At 43.6% G+C, this 17,007-nt stretch overlaps 1 protein-coding gene across 2 annotated transcripts in view; it reads right to left on the bottom strand.

The window, feature by feature from the left end:
• Positions 1 to 2,457: 2,457 nt before the first annotated feature.
• The window catches only part of tlk1b (tousled-like kinase 1b), a 78,884-nt gene continuing 64,334 nt past the window's right edge, over positions 2,458 to 17,007 (bottom strand). The window contains exons 18-23 of one of the 2 annotated variants that reach the window (XM_060920097.1): positions 15,382 to 15,551; positions 12,870 to 13,005; positions 12,611 to 12,722; positions 6,794 to 6,901; positions 6,500 to 6,692; positions 2,458 to 3,141 (exon numbers count right to left, since the gene is read on the bottom strand). In XM_060920097.1, coding sequence (XP_060776080.1) covers positions 6,528 to 6,692; positions 6,794 to 6,901; positions 12,611 to 12,722; positions 12,870 to 13,005; positions 15,382 to 15,551 — 691 coding nt within the window. In that variant the 3' untranslated portion in view covers positions 2,458 to 3,141; positions 6,500 to 6,527. Of the gene's footprint in view, positions 3,142 to 5,153; positions 6,693 to 6,793; positions 6,902 to 12,610; positions 12,723 to 12,869; positions 13,006 to 15,381; positions 15,552 to 17,007 lie in introns of those variants that run through there. The other variant, XM_060920098.1, reaches the window with a different exon arrangement.

Genomic DNA, 17,007 nt, shown 5'->3' with positions numbered 1-17,007 from the left:
TTCAGGTCACCAAGAACTAAGAGGCTGCTATCCAAGAAATAACCCCCTGCTCCAAAACTGACACCTTCAGGCTTAACTAAAGTTTGAAGTTGACCACACGGACAAAGAAAAAAGCCTTCTGGAAGAAAGCTGTATAGTCAGATGAGACAAAGATTGAGTTGTTTGGCCACAATGACCACCATGTACAGAGGGACACTGTACCAGCTGGCGGTGGTGGTAGGATCATCATGCCCTGGGGCTGTTTTTGCCAGTGGAACTGGTTCATTGCACAAAGTGAATGGAATAATGAAGAAGCAGGACTACCTCAGAATTCTTCAGCATTAAACCATCAGAAACTTGAAAATGACTTGGGAGTTACAACAGAACAATGAACCCAAACACACATCAGAGCTGGTTGTGGAGGATAAAGCAGGCGAACATTAAGCTTAAAACAAGTCCTGACTTCAACCTTGTTGAAAATATATGGACCGTGCTTATTAGTCGAGTCCATGCCAAGAAAAAAATAAATTTAATTGAACTTTACCAATTCTACCATGACCGACTAGTGGCCTAGTGGTAGTGTGTCCGCCTCTTGATCAGGAGATCGTGAGTTCTATTCACGGTCGGGTCACACCAAAGACCATCATAAAAATGGTACCTATTACCATCTGGCAAGGCACGCTGCAGTGCATGGGGAGTTAAACTTTTGTGGTTACCAGAGGACTAGCCCCCCACTGTAACCCTAGTTATGTAATAGGCGAGAGGCCAAGGGCTACGGAGATCGGCGCCGCCCGATGCGCCACCATCAGAGTTGGGCCTGGTTAGTACTTGAGTGGGAGACTGCCCAGGAATACCAGGTACTGTAAGGCGCGGGAAGGACTTTAAGCTTTAATTCTACCATGAAGAGTCGTGAAATATCCAACCAGAATTCTGCCAGAAGCTTGTTCATGGTAAACAAAAAGGTTTGGTCAAGGTGCATCTTGCAAAGAGACATTTTACCCAAATATTAGGTGTGCTGTATGTATAATTTTGACCCCGTGTTGAGTTCAGAAAAGCCAAAGAAAATTAAAACTTGTGCACCAAATTCTAGTGTTTTTTTTTTAATTAAAGCTGTATGCTGTACAGTCATTCTGCCACAGAAAAAGAACAGTTCAAAGAAATGACAAAGCCGAAATATTGCCATGACATTCATATCCAAGATGACATTCATGTCACTGTATGTAAACTTCTGACCACAACTGTATATCTGTCACGACTGTGACTGAGTAGATGGAGAACATGCTCGCTCTCTCTCGAAGTTCATCTTTTATCATTCATTATCTCATTATCTCTAGCCGCTTTATCCTTCTACAGGGTCGCAGGCAAGCTGGAGCCTATCCCAGCTGACTACGGGTGAAAGGCGGGGTACACCCTGGACAAGTCGCCAGGTCATCACAGGGCTGACACATAGACACAGACAACCATTCACACTCACATTCACACCTACGGTCAATTTAGAGTCACCAGTTAACCTAACCTGCATGTCTTTGGACTGTGGGGGAAACCGGAGCACCCGGAGGAAACCCACGCGGACACGGGGAGAACATGCAAACTCCGCACAGAAAGGCCCTCGCCGGCCCCGGGGCTCGAACCCAGGACCTTCTTGCTGTGAGGCGACAGCGCTAACCACTACAGTACAACACCGTGCAGCCCTACAATTTCTTTATATGAATCAAATGTTTTCTTTCTTATACTCTCCTAAATTATGTGCACAGGTCTCCCAGTTTCTTGTTTTGAGTTTTAGGGTTATTCTGTTTTTCTCGTGTTTTCTGTGAAACTGCAATTTGGGCCAATTTTTGGTGGGTTTTTTTTTTTAACCTTGCCCTTAGGGCGGCACGGTGGTGTAGTGGTTAGCGCTGTCGCCTCACAGCAAGAAGGTCCGGGTTCGAGCCCCGTGGCCGGCGAGGGCCTTTCTGTGTGGAGTTTGCATGTTCTCCCCGTGTCCGCGTGGGTTTCCTCCGGGTGCTCCGGTTTCCCCCACAGTCCAAAGACATGCAGGTTAGGTTAACTGGTGACTCTAAATTGACCGTAGGTGTGAATGTGAGTGTGAATGGTTGTCTGTGTCTATGTGTCAGCCCTGTGATGACCTGGCGACTTGTCCAGGGTGTACCCCGCCTTTCGCCCATAGTCAGCTGGGATAGGCTCCAGCTTGCCTGCGACCCTGTAGAACAGGATAAAGCGGCTAGAGATCATGGATGGATGGATAGTTGCGTTCTCCTCTCTTAAAATGCTGTGCATACATATCTAACCCAGGTCCTCTACTAATTTATCACAAAAATTCTGCAAGTTGTAGGTGCTAAGCTAAAAAGTGTTGCATCCATTCCCGGTCTCCCCTACAGTTTTTGAAATGCACCTCGAACCCTTTCCTTCCAGGCAGCTGTGGGTGGGTGGGTGTGGTGTCAGAACTCAGTCAGCCAATAAAATCATCTGAAGCAGGTGTATTAAAATAGCTTTAGGAATTTTTATTTCTCTTGGCTACATTCCCTACAACGGCAGCAGCATTTCAGAGACAGATCACAGATGGAGAGCTGAGGGGTGGAGGAGGGGTGGAAGAGGGGGGCGGGGTTTGAAAGCTGGCCTGAGCACTGCTGACTCCGGCACCTGATTGGTCGCATGATTTGATCAGCGATTCTGGGGGTGGGGTCAGGTCCACTTTCTGTTTGTTATAGCTTAGTTGTCTGTCTCTCTCTCTCTCACACACACACACACTTTCCCCATCTTACACACCTTGACAAAGTATTGTATCATTGTACACGCTCTATCTTCCAGTCAAATACACGTCTCATATGACTTCTCTTCTTGTCCTGTACAGTAAACCCCAAAAAGAAAAAAACCAGCCTATATAAAACTAAAAAGCAACACTGAGTAGCAGCAACGTGAGCATTGCTTCAGGGGGCGGGGCGGGGCGGGGGGGGATGGTCCGACAGTGATCCTGCCGTGTGGGTCATGTGACGTTTAATTTTAACTGATCGATCACTGCCGTCTGATGTCATCAGCGTGTGCCACGTCGTCTCACTCCTCCTGAATCTCGGTTCGTAAAGCTGAAGACATCCGACACTTTTCATCCCAGTCGCGCAGCATCCGTGTGTTTACTGTGGACGAGAACAGACGCGCCTCCCTTCACTAATAAAAGAGCAGAAAATACATTTATTAAGTCTGAAAGCAGGTCATGAATTCTGTCACTCGGTGTTTACGCCCCTGTTGCGTGTAAATTTATGCGTAAGAAGACCGACGAAAATAAACGTCGACTTCCGACGCCCTTATTCAAAGTGACTTCCAGAAAGAAGTGTGGCGTCTCCGTCAAAAACGCATCCTCGTTCGAATTCACTCGGGACTAAGAGCACCAAGTGGGAACGTTCTGTAAAATTTAATTACGGAATATAAAATCTAAAGAAAACAAGCCGTCATACCTGTAAATTAAGATTTCAAAAAAAAAAAAAAACACCTCTTGTTCAATAAATAATAATCGTTCAAACCTGATAAATGAAATGGCGGTGTATAAACAGAGGACGGGCCGCTCTGTCGAATGCTTCGTCTAGCAGAAGAGTTAGCGCTCACTTATTATTTATATTAGTATTATTATTATCCATCCAGGACGCTTTTTCGATGGAATAAAAATGTTCTCTATTCCCTTCTAGCGGGTTTCACTCATTCAGTTTGATAGCATGCGATATTGTTAACGTATCGCTTACCCTACGTGTATTACATCACATCACATCACATCACTCTCCCCAATGGAGAATGAGCGTCGAATATGGTTTACGATATCGCATGGTTGTCAAGACAACATGACGTCGCGCATCGGAGACGCTACTGAGCGACCGGGACGATTTGTAAACGAGCATGGCCGCCAGGTTTGCTTCGTTTGCTAAATATGGAAGATTTTGAAAGAGAAAGACGTGTTGAACACCCAAACGAATTGTGTATGTATGTATGATAATATTGGCTGGATTTTTTTCGTCGTATCGGATATGTTCCATTCAGCTATTCATCTTCAACTTGTTCAGCATCATGCTAGCTGGATGGAATATATCGGATATACCACGAAAAAAAACCAGCCATTTAAAACATCACATATTTTTGGCACAGCAGCGAGTCCATTTCTACCTTCCAGTCTTTACTTTTTAATGATCGTTCATTTCATGCTCCCGGCTGTCCATACATTTCACCTTTTATGGATTTGTAGGCGTCACTATATGCAAATTAGCGGTGTCGCTAGAATAGAACTGTGCGAGTCCAGATGGCACATGGACACCGCAAAACCTCTTTACTGTCGTCTCAGTGTTTTAGAAAACCGGATAAACGTCCATCAGACGGACGAGCTGTGGGAAGGTTTACTAGTTTTAGCTTATAGTTTTGAATGCGTTCTTTAGTCATGTAGTCCGCTTTATTTACGGGTTTCGCTGCCTGCCTTTATGCCGCTATTAGAAGTAAGTTGGATGTAAAACAGGTTTTCTGTTGCCTCAGTGCAGGGAAACACTAAATCACACATACGATACGTCGATACAGTGGATTGATATTAGCTTGAAAACCCTGGAATATAGTTAAGTTATTCCGTGAAATCGAGTCGTACATGAGCCGATAGCTGCTGTAAGCCGTGTACGACCAGATTGAGTGGAATAACTGTTTCATTCTATCCAGGCACTGGATTTTGAGAAACGGAGCATTTTTATTTCTATCTATCCATTTTTTTTTGCAAATTCGATAACTAAAAACGTCCGACAACATAATTTCCGCTTAGAATGTAAACAAACCGGCGAAATGACAGGAGCAATTTGTGAAAAATGCGATATTTCTTGAAAAAAAAAAAACGTTCTGCCCATCAAATACTTTTATTCCATAGTTTGTCTCATCTCATTATCTCTAGCCGCTTTATCCTGTTCTACAGGGTCGCAGGCAAGCTGGAGCCTATCCCAGCTGACTATGGGCGAAAGGCGGGGTACACCCTGGACAAGTCGCCAGGTCATCACAGGGCTGACACATAGACACAGACAACCATTCACACTCACATTCACACCTACGGTCAATTTAGAGTCACCAGTTAACCTAACCTGCATGTCTTTGGACTGTGGGGGAAACCGGAGCACCCGGAGGAAACCCACGCGGACACGGGGAGAACATGCAAACTCCACACAGAAAGGCCCTCGCCGGCCCCGGGGCTCGAACCCAGGACCTTCTTGCTGTGAGGCGACAGCGCTAACCACTACACCACCGTGCCGCCTCCATAGTTTGTTTTTTGTAGTTTTGTTTTCAAGTAGTTTTTATTTCATCCTTGGTTGGTTCGGCAACACGCGCCGCCATTTTGTTTCTCTCTACTCACGGGATATGAGCTGATATCCTAGTAGTAGAGTAGCCAATCAATCAGACCGTGCGATTGCTCATATCCAGTGAATGTGGATAGAATAACATTTAAACAGCAAAAGTATTAATTTGAAAGTACTGAAAAGTTAACCTGAGCTAGCGGAGATGGTAAAACAATTTCGCGTCGTTTTAAAAAAAGTGTGAAATGGCTCCCGAGTCACGCTTCCTGACGCTACAGACGGGATTAAGGGAACCGAAATGAGTTCTCGCGAACAAATACAAACCCCTCGCTGCATAAAATCAGAGAGTCTGTGGGGCGGAGCCGGACCCGATTCAGCTCCTCCTACCTGGGCGGAGTCGAGCCAAACGTCCAGGGAGTGGAGTGTGTTTCAGAATGTGTGTTGTGTAGATCAGAGTTTAGGCGTATATGATCACGTCATCCAAACAGCTGGATCAGATCCGGCTCCGCCCCCTGGACTTATGGTTCTGCAGCGAAGACCATCTCCATGAACTTCGTAAACCGCCTGCATTCAACCGAAGAGGCTTTTCCATCGCGCCTCCGGGAAGGTGTGAGCTCATCAGAACAAAATGACGCAGTGCGTTATGGGTAGTTAGTGGCCTCAACACCCTCGTGATGCGCTCTCGGACACCAAGAGCTTGAAAATAGTGTACATTAGATAGTGTGAAGTCAGAAACGGTGTTAAAAAAAAAAAGCATAGGAAAAAAAATATCCAACGTGGGAACTTTCAGAGGCGCACGCTGATGACATCAGAGGTCAACGATTGGTTAAAAAAAAGTTGATTTAGAAATATCTTTTTGAAGAAATCAAGTTTATCCTGAACCTGCTCTGTTTCTCTCTCTCACACACACACACATTAGGGATAAACGACAAAGAAATAACAGAAAAATGTGAAGTCTAATGCCCTCCCCAACACACACACACACACACACACCCCTCCTGTACACTCGTGTCTAACCCAGCCACCTTGTGACATTAGTATTCAAGTTTTTTTTTTTTTTTAAACCAGTCTCCCACCTGTGCTCAACATCGCATCAAGTGCACTTTCGCCATGGCAACTGTAGCCATTTGTCTTTAGGCCCACGTCCTGACCCGTAAACCCCTCCCACTTTTCCCCCAACCTACACACAAGGGCAATCGCTCAAAACAAAAGTCAATCACTTTTCAAGCCAGACAGATCAACATGAGATCAGTACGAGATGATCGAGGAGGAGGCGGGGCTAGTAGGCATGGCCTGCAGGTTTCCAGACGAATTGGCTCGCCGGATATGAGGGAGCAGGTACGAGTCGCTACAGAGCTGGTGGACGTCGTAACGGTCCTCCTTCCTGTAAGCCAGGCAGCGCCGAATAAACGCCTACGCACAGACAGAGAGGAACAGGAAGGGGGAGGAGTCAACAGATTACTCAGCTGATCAGACAGAGGTGAGGAGGTGCCGTGTGTGTATCGTGTTTGGACCTTGGCTTCGTTGCTGACCACAGGTTTAGGAGGGAACTGGACTTCAGTGGCTTTGAGGATGGTGTTCTCCTGGAGGATGTCCTGCTGAGACTGGTTATGCCCAAACGGCTGCACACACACACACAGGAAAAAAAATATATCTATATACACACTTGTGTTCAAAATAATAGCAGTCCAACACGACTAACCAGATCAATCACTGTTTTTGGTGGAAATTATATTACTAGGCAAGGCAAGTTTATTTATATAGCACATTTCATACACAATGGCAGTTCAATGTGCTTTACAGAAGTAAAAACAAAAACAGTAAACAATAGAGAAATAAAATTACATAAAATAATTTTATCTTTATTCTAAAATAATTTAATTAAAAGAAAATAATAAGAATTAAACAATAGTAGAAATAAAATATTAAAATGCCAAAAAGAAAAAGGAGAAAAAGAGAAAGGGAAAAAAAAACTAGCAGAATAAAATAGAATAAAGTTAAAGTAAATTTAAAACATGCAGAGAAAGTAAAGATTATAAAAAATGTAAAAATATTAATTATGTAACAGAAAGCATCTGAAAACAGCTGGGTCTTTAACCTAGATTTAAAGCTGCCAACAGCAGGAGCATTTTTAATGTCCTCTGGCAGTTGGTTCCATAGCTGTACTGCATAGTAGCTAAAAGCTGCTTCACCACACTTTGTTTTAACAACTGGTTTTAATAGTAAATTTTTCTGTTGCGATCTGGTAGATCTGATTGGGTTTGGCCGCTGCAACATATCAGAGAGGTAATTGGGCCCTGTACCATTTAGAGATTTGTATACCAGCAGCAATGCTTTAAAGTCAATTCTGTAGCTTACTGGAAGCCAGTGAAGGGACCTTAGAATTGGAGTAATGTGCTCTGTTCTTTTTGTTCGTGTGAGAACCCTCGCCGCTGCATTTTGAACCAGCTGAAGTCGTTTGATGGTCTTTTTTGGCAGGCCTGTGAAAAGGCCATTGCAGTAATCAACCCTACTAGAGATGAAGGCATGTATTAGTTTTTCCAGATCATTTATTGACATAAGTCTTCTTAGTTTGGAAATGTTTTTTAGGTGATAAAATGCCGATTTAGTGATTGCTTTCATGTGACTGTCAAAGTTTAGCTCGCTGTCAATGAAAACACCAAGATTTTTAACCATTTCTTGAGTTTTAATCCCTTTTGTGTCAAGAATAGTGGTAATCCTGAGTCTTTCATCTTTTTTTCCAAATAGAATTACTTCTGTTTTATCTGTGTTCAGCTGAAGAAAATTTTGTGACATCCAGCTATTGATTTGATCGATGCACTGGTAGAGACTAAAATAGAATTACTTCTGTTTTATCTGTGTTCACTGGTTCATTACTACATGGCAAATAATTTACCAGTAGGTGTAGTAGAGTCATAGAAAACCAACAGACCCGACATTCATGATATGCATGCTCCTGAGTCTGTGTAATCGAATAATTAAGTGAAAGGGACGTGTTCAAAATAATAGCAGTGTGGAGTTTAATTAGTGAGGTCATTCATTCTGTGAAAAAACAGGTGTCAGTCAGGTGGCCCTAATTTAAGGATGAAGCCAGCACATGTTGTACATCCATTTCTCTCTGAAAACCTGAGAAACATGGGTCGTTCCAGACATTGTTCAGAAGAACAGCGTGCTTTGATTAAAACGTTGATTGGAGAGGTAAAGCGTATACTGTAAAGAAGTGCAGAAAATGATGGGCTGCTCGGCTAAAATGATCTCCAGTGCTTTAAAATGGACAGCAAAGCCAGAGAGACGTGGAAGAAAACAGAAGACTACCATTCGAATGGATCGAAGAATAGCCAGAATGGCAAAGACTCCGCCAATGATCAGCTCCAGGGTGATCAGAGACGGTCTGAAGTTACCTGTGAGTACTGTGACAATTAGAAGACGCCTGTGTGAAGCGAATCTATCGGCAAGAAGCTCCCGCAAAGTTCCACTGTTAAAAAAAAGACGTGCTGAAGAGGATACAATTTGCCAAAGAACACATCGACTGGCCTAAAGAGAAATGGAAAAACATTTTGTGGACTGATGAAAGTAAAATTGTTCTTTCTGGGTCCAAGAGCCGCAGACAGTTTTTCAGACGACCCCCAAACACTGAATTCAAGCCACAGTACACTCTGGCCGAATCCCATTTCACCCCTTGGCCCTTCCCCTCCATTTTGCGCGTTCACGTGAAGGGGTAGGGGTATCCCAATCCCAGTTAACGCGGAGGGGTAGGGGAAGGGGTAGGGCTTCTGTACCCCTCCAAACGGAGATTTTCCTGGAGCTGACTCCGAACGAAGGGGTTTGAGTGATTTCCCACAATGCCATGCGGATTTCAGCGAGATTTCATGCGGATTTCAGAAAGATGGCGGTTCCCGCGGCGAAAGATTGTCATAAATGTATTTTCTCCATTATTTACGTGTTTTAAGTTGTTATCCAGAGGAAACACGCCGCTTGATTCGCTTTCGAGCTGAGAATGAGCAGCGATTTCTGAAATCCAAGCTGCTGCTAAAAAGCTTTGGGAGTGAGTATTGTTTTCGGTTGCTTGACTGTGTACGTTTTGTTCTGTTATTCTCGCTTTTATTGTTTACATGAGTGTTCTGACACCTCATTCTGTCGGATGTGGTGCACGAAGCGCCAAAGATATCCCATTCAGTAGTTAACAAATCACACCCTGCCAGCAGAGATTTCTGGTTCTGGCTCTGACTGTAGCGGCTGGTCGCAGCCAATGACGCATTTGGTCGCGTTTTGCTAACGTAAACGCTGACGGAGGTACGCGATGACGTATGCGATCGTTGAAGGGCTATCCCAATACGTAGGGGTTGAATTTCAAGCCCTATCCCTTGTAGCTCAGTTTCAAGGGGAAGGGCCAAGGGGAAGGGGGAGGGGTAGAAATTTGAATTGGGATTGGGCCTCTGAAGACAGTGAAGCATGGTGGTGCAAGCATCATGATATGGGAATGTTTCTCTTACTATGGTGTTGGGCCCATTTATCGCATACCAGGGATCATGGATCAGTTTGCATATATCAAAATACTTGAAGAGGTCATGTTGCCTTATGCTGAAGAGGAAATGCCCTTGAAATGGGTGTTTCAACAAGACAACGACCCCAAACACACCAGTAAGCGAGCAGCATCAGGGTTCAAGACCAACAAAATGAAAGTTATGGAGTGGCCAGCCCAATCCCCGGACCTTAATCCGATAGAAAACTTGTGGGGTGACATCAAAAATGCTGTTTCTGGGGCAAAACCAAGAAATGCAGAGGAATTGTGGAATGTTGTCAAATCATCCTGGGCTGGAATACCTGTTCACAGGTGCCAGAAGTTCTCAGAAACCGTGGTTATACAACTAAATATTAGTTTAGTGATTCACAGGAATACTAAATCCTTAAGATTTTTTCAGTTTATACAGTAAATATTTGGAGTTTGTAATGAGAAATGCAGACACTGCTATTTTTTTGAACAGCCCAATGTTCATTTTTCTTCATTTTCTGTAAAGTAATTAAAATATTGATGCATTTTTCTTCATGTTTTGATGTAGAATATAATGTGCAGTGTTCCCAATGCATGGAAATAAAAAATATTATAAGGAATTTGAGCTTTACTCACGTTTTTAAACACACTGCTATTATTTTGAACACAACTGTATACCGTCATATGACACTCAAACACATACAAAACAAAATACATCATAAACTATGAGAAACCGTATTCGAATGACAAATTAAAACATTTCTGTTCTGTTTTTGGTTACTGAGACATTTCAACATCACCTAGTTGTTCATATGAGTTTTTCACACTAGTGTATTTCTTTCCCTCAAAAAAAAAAAAACGCTAACTCGAATCAACATCGAGCCGTAACAACACTGTTGCAGCTTCTGCCAACTATAGCAGCTACGTTTATCCATTTACAGGATGTCCAAAAAAAATCAGGAACCTACATGAACGATTATTATCCATCCAGGACACTTTTTCGATGGAATAAAAACGTGTTCTATTCCCTTCTAGCGGGTTTCATTCATTCGGTTTGGTACCGTGCAATATTGTGAGCGTATCGCTTATCCTACGTGTATTACGTCACTCTACCCAATGGAGAATGAGCGTTGAATGAATATGGTTTGATATTGCATGGTTGTCAAGACAACATGACGTCACGCGTCAGAGGTGTAACGCTTCCATGCTAGCGAGCGACTGGGACAATCTGTTAACAAACATGGCCGCCAGGTTTGCGTCGTTAAATACGGAAGATTTTGAGAGAGTTTTGAAAGAGAAAGACGCGTTCAACACCCGAAAGGAATGTATATGTATACTGCCGTTCAAAAGTTTGGGGTCACTTTGAAATGTCCTTATTTTTGAAAGAAAAGCACTGTTCTTTTCAATGAAGATCACTTTAAACTAATCAGAAATACACTCTATACATTGCTAATGTGGTAAATGACTATTCTAGGTGCAAATGTGTGGTTTTTGGTGCAATATCTCCATAGGTGTATAGAGGCCCATTTCCAGCAACTCTCACTCCAGTGTTCTAATGGTACAATGTGTTTGCTCATTGCCTCAGAAGGCTAATGGATGATTAGAAAACCCTTGTACAATCATGTTAGCACAGCTGAAAACAGTTGAGCTCTTTAGAGAAGCTATAAAACTGACCTTCCTTTGAGCAGATTGAGTTTCTGGAGCATCACATTTGTGGGGTCGATTAAATGCTCAAAATGGCCAGAAAAATGTCTTGACTATATTTTCTATTCATTTTACAACTTATGGTGGTAAATAAAAGTGTGACTTTTCATGGAAAACACAAAATTGTCTGGGTGACCCCAAACTTTTGAACGGTAGTGTATAATAATAATGGCTTTTTTTCATGGTATATCAGATATATGCCATTCAGCTACTCGTCTTCGACTCGTTCAGTATCCTGCTAGCTGAGTGGAATATATCTGATAGACCACTCAACACCAGCCGATATTACATAAATGTGTCACTCAGAACTGCGAAGTATTTCCAACTTGACAAGTCACACGTTGGCGCTGATGCAAATATCCAATGACAGTTTACTGCTGCGCATGAAATATTTATTAGTTTGGTCCTGCGTTTCCTTTCCTTCGTATGTAACAATGTCTTTTCTTCTCGCTTTCTTTCCGTTACCGTAGTCGGTCTTTCACGCTTCATTCGCACGCTCGCGTCCTCCGTTTTTCTCTCCTGTTTCAAATTTGTATCCCACAATGCCTCGCACGAACAGGGAAAGCCCGCCATGTCATGCATGACACAGTATCTTGTATTGAGTCATAGTGAAGCAGGAAAAAATAGCGGAGAATTTAAGGCCAAATTCATAAATCTTTTTTTTTTTTTTTTTAAATCATAAAATTGGAAGCCTGCGATTCGAATTCAGGAGCTTTCAATGCACTAAACAAAAATAATGATTGGGCGTCGGGGAAAATTCTTTTTATGACCTACAGTACACTTGGAAGAATCTGAAAGGCGGTCTAGCTTTAAGGTGCTTTATATACTCAGAACTGCGAAGTATTTCCAACTTGACAAGTTACATGTTGGCGCCATTATTACATTTATATTATTACATTATTACAGGAAGTACAGGAAGCGAATCTGCATCTTCTGTCAGCCCTTTCCACTTTCTGACAGTTTCCGCCCACTGTGCACATTTTATTCCTGTTCGACCCGAGCGCTCCTTTCGCACAGAAAGCAAAGTGAGTCATATGACATCACAACAGCATTAAAAATAAATAAATAAACAAAGCGGAAACATCAGGATCAAACTCGTGATCTTTGGAGGTTTTTGTGTGTGCGCGTTAATTACCTTGCGTCCATAGAGACACTGGAAGAAGATGACGCCTACAGACCAGACGTCCACTTTATTTGAGATCTTTGGTGGCTCTTTTCCAACTACGAAACACTCCGGGGGTAAGTACCTAAACACGTCAAAGCAAAACGCAGCACCGTTAAACCAGCGAAATCCTTTCGTTCACAGCTTTCCTGATTTAGATTCGAATCTCTCTTCTCAGTAAAAACAATCCTGATGGAAAGTAATCCCTTTGGTACAGATGAACCTGGCTCACCAGTAGGTCCCTGCTCCCTGCGAAGTCAGGTCCATCCCGTCCACACCGTAGTTATCATCATCCATGATCTTCGACAGACCGAAGTCGGTGATCTTTATCTCTCCACACGCAGTACCGTCCACCAGCAGGATGTTACCTGGGAGTAATTTCACTGATTACACACAAGATCTCGCAAAATGCTTTCAACATTTCTAATCAATATTAATTAAGGTATTGTTGGATTCATGTCCCATGTATTCTTGCATCGAACACACAAACATGGAAAAAAGGAAGGAAAACTGGCTATTTTATTTTATTTTTTTAAATTATCCAAATAACTTTCACACTGGGGATTTCTAAACGTTCAAGAGATTCAACACTATCACATTTTTGATGTTAGCAAACGGGAAAAATCGTAAGTCCTGGCGGCCATCTCATAACCGACCTACTGACCCTCGAGCGACACTGCAACCCTGCTATAACGAACTCTTTTACTGCGAACTAAGTTTGTGTTCCCCACCTTTAATGACAATGAGTCTGAGTCTTCAAAAAACCCACCACTGTGTCATGTCCAGATTACAACGCAGCACCATTAGGATTAATTACAGTACCGTACTATGTACCTGTTCCGGATTTGAGTGCAATCACAGCGTGCACTTACAAGAACTCTCTAAACACACAGATTTGTTGATGTATACGCACTGTACTGAGTGTCTAAAGGGGTGTTCACACGGCACATATTTGCATCGATGCTGCACCGATGCATTTTGTTGCGATATATCTTACACCGGTGTAAATTTTGTGGAGCGTTCACACGTCACAAACCTGCTTACTAGAGAGAAGCGTGTTAGCACCAGTGCAACCCCACTTGCGTTCACACGGCAGTTTTTGCGACCGTGCTATACGATAGTAATAATGCGGAAATGAAATATGCGCATGCGTGAAAATGTACTTCCTTTTCCCGGTTGTCATAGCATCACCAAGCGCCGGGAAAACAACGTGGATGAAGACACCAGTGTTGCCAGATACTGCTGACATTTTCCAGCCCAAAACATGTTCAAATCTGCCAAAACGCACTTAAAACCGCCCAATCTGGCAACATTGGAAGACATGCAGTTCTGTTGTTGCTGCTATTTGCCATTTTGGAAATACCAGGATACAAATTATGCAATGCCCGTATGTAATCAAGTCTTCTTACGCGTAGCGAGTCTACCCCTGTAGCGTTCAGACGTCCCATTTTATATCGGTGCTGCCCCGCAAACTAGCATTTACTCCGGAGTAAATTTCTTAAACCACCTCCCGAGCAGGGTTAGATTTGCACCGGTTTAAGCAGTTTTGTACACGGTACCGGTTTGTACCGTGTGAACGCTCTACCGGGGCAGCCCCGGTGCTACACCGGAGTAAAAGTTGCCGTGTGAACACCCCTTAACATTACCAAGCCTTTATATCTGTGTGTTCCCTTTCTGGTTTTGTGTCTTTGGACTCTGCCTTTCGTCTTTGCCTCCACCATTTCTGTTTGGGCCTCGCCTGACCATCGCCCGTTTCATGATCCTTCCTCTGTCTTATGTTTTTGACCTGTTTGCCTGCCTGTTTGTAAATAAACACTCTTCCTGCAATTACATCCATCATTCACCTACTGAGCCATGCGCTCCTCTTCCCACCAGAGAGAAACAATAAGCAATCAAGTCCGCAGTCATGTTAACGATGTCTTGACGCCATAAAACAAAGGCTTAACGAGCCTCGCTTAGGTGTCGATCACGAACAATTATCGAGAACGGTGATCAAAGGACGAAATGAGCGCTGAGAATGCTAAACTTAACGCCTAGTTAAAGTGTACCGGCGGCGTTTTTATACCCCTCCCCCAGGCTCCGTGGTGCGACATAAATGACATCATCGGTGATTTGCAACACATGAATGAACTCAATGGTGAAGATTTAGAACACAGAGCGAGTCAGTGTCGATGATACGCTGGTCACCTCCGTCATTTCCATAACAGACGAAGAAATCGTCGTCTCCGTTCGTGATCCTTTAACTCTGCGATGGTGACACGGAAGGAGAAATCTGTGATGAGGAGAATGTGCCTAAATTTCGCAGATAACGTGACAAGTGGATCTGTTTCAGTTTAATGAACTATTTGGACGTCCCCCAAACAAGGGGTTCGTTACAGCGGGGCTGCAGTGTACTTTGGCCCAAACATTTGGGAAACGTCTTTCATCGGTTACTTTTCATCGTGTGTCAAGTTGACTATCGGAAAACTGAGTACTAATGCAGTTACTGTTATAGTGTTGTGCTTCGAATCCCGCTGTGATGTAATCCTGTGCCGTATCATCATTACGCTACCCGACTTGCTCATATTCAGCACGTTGACACTGCATTCTATTAACGAAACCAACAAACTGCGGCTAGCATAGCAAAGCTGCCTCGACTAGTAACCCGTGTACAGGTATAAACTGCCGGGTGAGAAACAATGGTGTCCGAGAGAAGAGAAGAGCAGCGCGTGCCTGGTCCCTGAAAGTGGCGTGTGAAACCTCACCTGGTTTGAGGTCGTAGTGAATGATTGGCGGTTTGATCTCGTTGAGGTATCGGAGGGCGTTGGCGATCTGCATGACGATGGAACGAGCTTCTTTCTCGGACATCAGCTTGTGCTGCTTCAAATAGAAGTCCAGATCGTTCCCCTCGCAGAACTCCAACACCGTGCAGAACCTGGAGCCATCGCACAGGACACACAGTCAACGACCAGGACACGACTCGGCTCGTCCATACATGGGACCAATGATGCTCTTATTGCGCTATAGATTTACTCTAGGTGTTCTTGTGTGTTCCAAACTTACTCCATTTACACTAAAGTATAGCTGGCCTATATCGAAAAGGTTATTACTGACAGGAAGACAGAACAGACTACACACCATTTAGCCCTGGGTATGACTTTAAACTGCAACCGGTGGTGAGTCTCAGGTCCGGGAGGACTTGAGTATTGGGGAAAGTGGAGTTACCCCTTAATCACCATTGCTTCCAGGTCCACTCTGACCCAGAGTGGTAGCACGTGCCTGGGTTCCAGCTATGGGTTAAACAGGACATCAGCAGGACGCTTTTTGGTGCAATGTGGCAGATGAACCCAACAGGGTCAATGGCGCACCACCAGATGGCAAGTGGAACAGCCACTCAAATGGCCAATGGATGGCATCACTCGGCAAGTCAGTTGTCACTGCGGGGCAACTTCTATACCCGTCAGGTCTGTGGCACTTTTGTGCACCACTTGGCATCAGGTCTGGAGGTCCAGAGAGACAACACGATGGGGGCACGACATCGCTTGTCTTACCTTACTGTGCAAGACGCTTCGTTAGGAGAGGAGAATAGTATACAAGAGCTCACAAGGCCAGCGGCTCTGTCGCTCTGGTGCGGGACTTGCGACCCTTTTATAGGGATGTTCTCTTGCTCTCACGGTTTCTGATGAAGGATTTAGCAAAATTTTCCGTCCGATAGCTTTGATGTTATGATTCACAGGAGGCTTTGAAGTGAGGAGTTTTCGTAGCTTTACCTACTTATTTTTTCAAATTAAACTGATTCATGTAAATAAATAACTATTTTAGAATCTAACTGGAGTTGTTTTGATGAAAAATATTGAGATCTTAGTGGTCAGAATGATATATTTTAAAAAACCGGAAGTCAGAAACGCAAGTGTCAATTTAAATTCAGTTAAAGGGGAACTGAAGTCATTTTTAAACTTTCATAATTAACGTGTTATTCAATTACGTTTTCGGTTTTAGTAACCTTACTGTATATCGTGACTCGTATTGGCAATTAATTGCAATTAAATATTATACTTATCGGCCTATTCGGTTTTTAGCCGTGTTGAATTTAGTTCGTTTGGTGCGCGGCAGGCGTCGCTTATCCGCGAAGATCTTCATGAGACTTGTGCGAGGCTTCGAAACGTGAAGTGTCAGCCAGGTGTCAGCACCGCCATTTTGAAAACCGTTTTCGAAACGAAATACTGCACAAAAACGAGTTTAAATGACGATTACTGCCGACTTTTTTCAAACTTTCCTGATTGCTATCAAAACAAACAAAATTTCCGGCTTGATCACATCAGCGTTCGAAAGAGGGCGCGCGCGTCTTTTGGCGACGTCGGCAGATGTTGGTCGCTTTGGTTTCCGCTGTA

This window comes from Neoarius graeffei, chromosome 4 (genome assembly GCF_027579695.1).
Source record: "Neoarius graeffei isolate fNeoGra1 chromosome 4, fNeoGra1.pri, whole genome shotgun sequence".
Lineage (NCBI taxonomy): Eukaryota > Metazoa > Chordata > Actinopteri > Siluriformes > Ariidae > Neoarius > Neoarius graeffei.
Note: the sequence above shows the minus strand (reverse complement) of the source record. Positions and strands in the feature narration are given on the sequence as shown.